This window comes from Eurosta solidaginis, chromosome 3, assembly GCF_040869045.1.
Source record: "Eurosta solidaginis isolate ZX-2024a chromosome 3, ASM4086904v1, whole genome shotgun sequence".
Taxonomy (NCBI): domain Eukaryota; kingdom Metazoa; phylum Arthropoda; class Insecta; order Diptera; family Tephritidae; genus Eurosta; species Eurosta solidaginis.
The window spans coordinates 246,077,627-246,085,845 of NC_090321.1; the positions used below are offsets into that span (position 1 = coordinate 246,077,627).

The 8,219-nt window shown below is 35.1% G+C and overlaps 1 protein-coding gene across 1 annotated transcript; it reads right to left on the bottom strand.

Annotated features, from left to right (window-relative positions):
* Positions 1–3,992: 3,992 nt before the first annotated feature.
* On the bottom strand, positions 3,993–7,873 carry LOC137247061 (uncharacterized). The gene is made up of 3 exons (XM_067778130.1): positions 7,715–7,873; positions 7,343–7,634; positions 3,993–4,766 (listed from the first exon to the last, which is right to left on the bottom strand). The coding sequence occupies exons 1-3, from the start codon at positions 7,768–7,770 to the stop codon at positions 4,605–4,607; spliced, it is 510 nt and encodes a 169-aa protein (XP_067634231.1). The 5' UTR covers positions 7,771–7,873; the 3' UTR covers positions 3,993–4,604.
* Between the last annotated feature and the right edge of the window lie 346 nt (positions 7,874–8,219).

Sequence of the window (8,219 nt, forward strand, 5' to 3'; positions counted from 1 at the left end):
TTTCAGACTTTAGAATTGTTTAGAAAACCTTTTTGAGATTCGTTTGCATAGTTTAAGTTAAACAAGTAAGGAAGGCTAAGTTCGGGTGTAACCGAACATTACATACTCAGTTGAGAGCTATGGAGACAAAATAAGAAAAATCACCATGTAGGAAAATGAACCTAGGGTAACCCTGGAATGTGGTTGTATGACATGTGTATCAAATGGAAGGTATTAAAAAGTATTTTAAGAGAGAGTAGCCCATAGTTCTATGGATGTACGCCATTTAGGGATATCGCCATAAAGGTGGACCAGGGGCTGACTCAGGAATTTGTTTGTACGATATAGGTATCAAATGAAAGGTGCTATATGTGAAGGCGTGTTCGAGATATCGCCATAAAGGTGGACCAGGGGTGACTGTAATGTGTTTGTACGACATGGGTATCAAATAAAAGGTGTTACGGAACATTTTAAGAGGGAGTGGGCCTTAGTTCTATAGGTGGACGGCTTTTCGAGATATCGCCATGAAGGTGGACCACGGGTGACTCTTGAATTTGTTTGTACGATATGGGTATCAAATGAAAGGTGCTAATGAGTATTTTTAAAAGGGAGTGGGCCTTCGTTCTATAGGTGTTCGCCTTTTCGAGATATCGCCATAAAGGTGGACCAGGGGTGACTTTAGAATATGTTTGTACGATATGGGTATCAAATGAAAGGTGCTAATGAGTATTTTAAAAGGGCGTGGGGCTTAGTTCTATAGGTGGCCGCCTTTTCGAGATATCGCCATAAAGGTGGACCAGGGGTGACTCTAGAATGAGTTTGTACGATACGGGTATCAAATTAAAGGTATTAATGAGAGTTTTAAAAAGTGGTGTGAAGGCGTTTTCCAGAAATCGACCAAAATGTGGACCAAGGTGACCCAGAACATCATCTGTTGGATACCGCTAATTTATTTATATATGTAATACCTGCCAAGATTTTAAGGGTTTTTTATTTCGCCCTGCGGAACTTTTTCATTTTCTTCTACTTAATATGGTAGGTGTTACAACTATTTTATAAAGTTTTTTCTAAATTTATATTTCGCGTCAATAAAACAATCCAATTACCTTACCATGTTTCATCCCTTTTTTCGTATTTGGTATAGAATTATGGAATTATTTTCATTTTCCTAATTTTCGATATCGAAAAAGTGGGCGTGGTCATAGTCGGATTTCGTTCGTTTTTCATACCAAGATAAAGTGAGTTCAAGTAAGCACGTGAACTAAGTTCATTAAAGATATGTCGATTTTTGCTCAAGTTATCGTGTTAGCGGCCATGCGGAAGGACAGACGGACGACTGTGTATAAAAACTGGGCGTGGCATCAACCGATTTTGCCCATTTTCACAGAAAACAGTTAGCATCATAAAATCTATGCCCCTACCAAATTTCAAAAGGATTGGTTAATTTTTGTTCGACTTATGGCGTTAAAAGTATCCTAGACAAATTAAATGAAAAAGGGCGGAGCCACGCCCATTTTAAAAATATCTTTTATTTTTGTATTTTGATGCACCATATCATTACTGGAGTTGAATGTTGACATAATTTACTTATATACTGTAAAGATATTAAATTTTTTGTTAAAATTTGACTTTCAAATTTTTTTTTAAAAGTGGGCGTGTTCCTTCTTCGATTTTGCTAATTTTTATTAAGCGTACATATAGTAATAGGTGTAACGTTCCTGCCAAATTTCATCACGATATCTTCAACGACTTCCAAATTACAGCTTGCAAAACTTTTAAATTACCTTCTTTTAAAAGTGGGCGGTGCCACGCCCATTGTACAAAATCTTACTAATTTTTTATTCTGCGTCATAAGGTCAACCCATTTACCAAGTTTTATCGCTTTATCCATCTTTGGCAATGAATTATCGCATTTTTTCGGTTTTTCGAAATATTCGATATCGAAAAAGTGGGCGTGGTTATAGTCCGATATCGTTCATTTTAAATAGCGATCTGACGTGAGTGCCCAGGAATCTACATACCAAATTTCATGAAGATACCTTAAAATTTACTCAAGTTATCGTGTTAACGGGCAGACGGACGGACGGACGGACGGACGGACATGGCTTAATCAATTTTTTTTTCGATACTGATGATTTTGATATATGGAATTCTATATCTATCTCGATTCCTTTATACCTGTACAACCAACCGTTATCCAATCAAAGTTAATATACTCTGTGAGCTCTGCTCAACTGAGTATAAAACTTTATTGAATAAAATAAAAATAAATACTAAGCCTGATAACCTACGAAAAGTTTCTAGGCCGAGCTTCTCTTCCAATTTTCATCGCGCAACTTAAATTTTTCTTACGAATTGGGGGGACGGGCCCTAAATGTTTTATGCCGACTCTGTATTTTTCATTTATTTTTAACATAAAAAAAAATCTGAAGATTTTGTTAGAAGAATTTTTAGGGACCTATAACTTGAACTTTTTCGGATCAAAATTCGTTAGGCTACAAAAGTGAATGCTGAAAAATATACAGAAAGCTCTAAATGAAAAGAGAATTTTTCAAATTTTCGAAAACGTTTTCAAGATTGGTTTGCATAGTTTCAGCATTGTGTCATTCGGCTATCTGAAAATTTTTCACCAATGTTGTCCCCTAAAAAGTGTTGTTTTTTTTGCATTTTTAAGGAGTAAAATATGGTGGTTTTAGTACTTTTTTATGCAAACCGTAGGTGAATATCGATGGACCTTTACGGGATTTAATTACAGAGATTTATATTTGGGTATCTTTGGTGTGGGCTTCTATACGTAAGGTCGTGCTTAACTATTGCGTTCATATTATTGATTTTTCCATTATATAAGTATGTTTAATTTGTTCCAAAAAAAATTGAAACAGGTCTTTGTTAAAACAAACTATTTGAATTAGCGTCATATCCAACAAGGATTTTCGCCTGTGCAGCGCTACTGAAGACTTTCGAGAAATGTGCAAGAACACCAAAACTGTCGTATTACACCTTATTTATGTAAACACTTCGCTAAAACAATGGATTTCTAAATACAGTTACAAAAATACAGTTACAAACTATTGTTGCTTTGGCCTAAAAATTAGACCACAACGATAAGAGGAATGTTGCAGTTATGGATTGTAATTTAGAACATATGAATCCGGCTCAATCGGATTAGCACCTTCTGATTCTAGGCCGACTCCTATTATATCGCCTGACATATTTTAGTAAATAATAACTTGGGAACATTAGTAATACATCATAAATTAACTGCCAAGAGCTTATGGGAGATCTTCTGATCAAGTTTGTTTGATATATTAGAAGGTCATAGGTTTTACTTCCGACTCTCAATGTCAAATCAACAGAGCAGATGGAAAGAACAACGCATTTTTAGAGATCGAAGCACATTTAAAAGTATTACGATCACTTCCAAGTGTGACTGTAAAACTTTTCATCGAACCCGAAACCCATTTAAGTGCGTAAAGTTCCTACAGTTCAAATATATAATGGATAACACCTCTCCCACTTATGTCCGGTTTTTCGATAAAAGCTTCAACTGCAGTTTAATTTGAGGTCAGTTTACTTTAGACGCATTATTGAATTTTACTACTCATCGCAGTTTAAATTTTTAATTTTATTCGATGTAGTAATATAAGTTCACACTGCTCCTGTGTATCCCTTTTGTATTGGCATTAGATTGCACTGATATGCTGAAAAAAAAAACAGTCTGTAATGGCTTTCGTAGCAAGGCATTTGTTTTTCTACTCCTACTTTTCCGAAGCGGGTAAACATTTTACCCTCTTGTGACCGTTCAAAATACATCCCTACCGTTTCAGATAGCGTACATCTTCTATCTCTTTTTCTTTACTTCAATTGGTGATTCCACCATAAGTTTCAGTTACAAACATGTTTTCCTAAATTATTTAAAATAAAAAAAAAAAACTTATTTGACGAAATCTGATCTAAATGTTTGCTGCAGTACATAGAGAAATGAGTTACGCGTTCAAAAATTATTTCAAATGGTTAAAATAAATTTTATTTAATTAATCGAAATTTAAAAATTATAAATATGTCTTTCCATAGCTATTTAGCTGACAGCGGAAATCGTATACATATAGATTTAGTAATAAATAAATGCTCAAAATATATACAAAAATTTGGGGTCACATATATACATAAATATGAAGGTCAATAGCTACGCGCAAGCCCTTAAGGATTTAACCGTTATTTGTACTTTCAATCTATTAAGTGAAGTGCTTTTGTTGCTCTCTCCACGAGTTTTTATGTACGAACTGGATTTATCCAACATTTTTGACTTTGTTTAATTTAAGTTTCTTTCTTCTTCAATTAGCATTTACTTGTTTGTGTCAGTCATAGAGGTGCTTGTGTTCGTACAACTCTTGCATTGGTCTTTTTTAAATTTCCACAATTTTTTCCAGATTATTATGTATGCACTTGCAGGGATATTGAATCAGAAACAACACGTACATATATATAAGCTCGAAAAAAACGAAAATAAAAATTTAAAAAAGCCAAACTGCATGAATTTCATCAAAAATTGTGTTCGCTTATTTCGTTTCTTAATTTTCCTTTTAGTTTTAATAAAAACGAATTTTATGTGAAGTAAAATGGGTTCACTTATAATCTGGTATTTGGCGCATTTTCGGAAATGTTTCCATTTTGTCTGCATGTTCGTCTTCTATCATATGAGCAGATCTCATTTTGAGCCCCTCCAAAAATTTCTGATGAAGTTCTGAACGCATTTTATTCTCAAGACGACGTAAGTTTTCTGCTTCCTGGAGAGGAGAGAGTATGAGAAGTTAGCGAAAGTAAGTAAAAAGAAAATAGAACGAGAAAACTTTGAAACTTTGTAGTGATGCGAAAACCCATATAATAGAAAACAATGGTTTTTTTTTGCACTAGGGTTAATAGATGAGGACTTAATACATTCCTACGCCCACGCCGAATCTATACAAGGTGGTAGCAAAAGGAATCGCAACCCAATTCGCTGTGCCCCAGAATGTCCAATCAAAGAAAAATTAGCTCTGATTTTGTTTTAATAACATTCTGCTGTACCCATTTTTACCTTTAAGACGAATTATTGTTTGTGCAGGTGCCGCAATGAAGTTGCTTTGCCCATAGCTTATTAAGTTCTATGCAAGATATAAAAATATGAGCCTCTGATAACCTAACAAATCAACTAAATTTACGATCAAGGCGAATCTATAAAACATTCTAGAATTGTTTTAAAACGTTTTTAAGATTAACTTTCAAACAAGGTGAATTCATACCAGGTGGTGGCAAAGCCAATTCAATCAATTCGCCGTGCAGAAGAATTTCAACTAAAAAGAAAATTTTCATTGATTCCGATTAAAGCTGGAGACATTGGTGCTTTATAGGTAACCGTATCGGTAACCTTATAACAGCTGATTCGACCAAACTTATGAGATTCAATGCAATCGATTATTTGTGCCGCTAAGGTCGTAACCGTATCGTAGCCAACCAATTGGGTTTTGGTTTGCCGTCGTAACGATAAACAGCTGATTACGTTAGGGATACGGATACAGCGATACGACATACGGCACCAATGACTCCAGCTTAACTGACATGTTGTAGTATAAGGAGTTGTATTGCAAAATAATCAAAAAGAAGCAATCAGCTGTTGGGATAACAACACCTGGTACTGAAACCGCCTGGATCAACAATCAAGACGACTTAATTTGAATGAACTCGCCTTACATTCATAGCTTTAGAAGCTTTAAATGGAAGAGTTTTAATAAACTACAATAAAATGAAACAACCAACTGTACTGATTCACTATGTAAATTGTTTGCATTTATGTGCCTGCATACGAAGTAAATCTATATATAAAAGGTGGCAGTCAGAATCAAGAACCAATTCGCCGTATACTGGAATGTCAAACGAAAATCAAATCTGCTTTAGTTCGCACAAATTTTCCCAAAATGAATTAAGAAAGATTAAAAGGAAATAAATCCGGCGAATTCATTTACTACAATACAAAATATGTTAAAACTCGCCTAGATATCGGAATTGATCAAACCCGAAATTTCTATATCTCTCCTAGAAGACATTCAAGGCGAATCTGTGCAAGCAACAGCGAAGCGTATAAAGAGCCAATTCTCCGTACATGGAAAGGTCAAGTGGAAAACAAATTTGGGTTATTTTACTTTCCTGCTATCCTAAGGTCCCAGATTTTGCCAAAAAAAATTGCAAAAACAAGTAATAAGCCAAATGTCATACCACCGCCATGTAATGAATTCGACTTTGTGACATCAAAGCAACTGCCTACTTATTACCAAGGAAGATACAAACCCATCTGGTAGCTTAGAATGGCAGTTAAAATAAATAAGGCATATTCCAAAGCGAATCTATACAAGCGAAGCCAACTAAACCCTACTCGCCGTACAGCGCAATCTCAAATCAAAATAAAACTAGCATTGATTTCGTTATACTGACATTTTTTGTATAAAATTTTGCCAGAAAAATCTCAAGAACAAGAAATCAGCTGATGAGAATTCGCCTTGGAATATTATGTTTTGATTTGGTATTGGGTATAAATTCGCTTTGCTATAAAACTGTGTGCATTCACCTTGGAGTTTACCTAACCTACAAAGTGAATATATACAAGGTGACATCAAAGCGTATTTAAAGCTAGCAGAATGTCAATGAAAATTTAAGGTATTTCATCCATTGGTCCCAAATTTTGCTTGGCAAACCGCTAAAATAAGCAGCCACCTGCCAGCAGGCTATTACCTTGAGGACAAATCGCTTTGTTAGTCACGGTGTGCTTCCGAAACACGGCGAATAATCTCATTTATATCACTCACTGCGCTTGGAATTTGATTGATTTCTGAGTGTGTAAATGTGTTATTGATCTTCTTGGCAGAAGCGAATTCAGTATAAGGTGTTGTTAGCCCATCATCTTCTTCTTGATAATTTTTAAGCAATGCCTTGGTACAGCAATATGTCAGTGAATCGAAAGTGACGAAAATTTTCTTTAAACTGAAAAGGCAAATCCATACCATGGGTGGCAAAGCGAATTCAACCAATTCATCGTGCAGAAGAATGTCAAGTCAAAAGGAAATTTTAATTGATTCCGATTAACTGACATGTTTTAGTACAAGTGGTACTGAATTCGCCTTGCCTTATATCGAGGCAATGGCAAAGTGAATTCAACCCAACTTTCGGTGCAAAAGGCGTATTAATTTCGATTAACTGTTATATTATTGCACCAAAGCGTTCTTGATTTAGAAGAAGCCATCAGCTGTTGGGATAAAAACACGTGATATCGAATTCCCTTGGGATAACTTCATCTTTCAGTAAATAGATTCGCCTTGGTCTTGACACTTACCTCCGTCAAAAAGAATAATTCTTCTCCTGAATTTTTATGCTTATTCATTAATCCTTGCTGGTGATGAGGCTCATAATGGCTTTGCCAATGGGATACACGACTTATAACATCTTTCAATTCGCTCGTATCATATCCTTCATTACGCATTGCTTGTTCGCGGACTTTCAACATTAATTTATAATCGTTTAATTTGAAATAACTTTCCTCCTTGAAACCGCCTTGTAATTTTTCCAAACCACCGCCGGGTATAAAAGGGCTATATTCGTTATTGAAATATCTTATTGCACAAGATCTGCAAGAGAACACACACACACACGTAAAGTAGAAAAAAAGATTTTTGTTGCGTAAATTTTGCATGGCTGCCAAACTTACCCCAACAAATTTTTATTTGCACCCGAAAGGCTGCGTTGAATATATCTTGACAACATTTTTTCTAAAAAATATATATTTTCCCTTTTTATTTTACAAAATTGTTGAATTTCCGAAAAGTTTGTATAGAATTTTAGTGACGTAAATTAATAAGATTGCTGATGTCTGTTTTTGTGATTTCTAGATTTACAGTAGAGAGTTTGTGTGACATTTTTGATTGCTGTGTCATTTCCGCCTTCGGTTTCAGATGCGGAAGTTGCGCTTTCGTGTTCTCTTCTGGTTTCACCTTGAATTGCCGTTTCGTTGGTTATAGATTCGGTTTAGGTTTCTATTCTATTTTCACCTTTCTGCGTTGTACACAACATTTTTTTCAGTGCACAACAACATAACAACAACCACATGAAAATTCAACTGCCAATAACTCCGGAAAGACATTTTTCTTTTCCTTCTGATTATTGTTGTCGAAATTAATACGCGTCTTTTAACACCTCTCTCGATATTTTTGGAC

Bases quoted from the DNA above. Each gene is read 5' to 3' on its own strand.
- LOC137247061 (XM_067778130.1), bottom strand. From the start codon at position 7,770: ATGTTGTCAAGATATATTCAACGCAGCCTTTCGGGTGCAAATAAAAAT. The intron at 7,635-7,714 runs GTAAGTTTGGCA...GTTCTCTTGCAG, and splicing joins GCAAATAAAAATTTGTTGGG to ATCTTGTGCAATAAGATATT. The intron at 4,767-7,342 runs GTAAGTGTCAAG...TCTCCTCTCCAG, and splicing joins AATTATTCTTTTTGACGGAG to GAAGCAGAAAACTTACGTCG.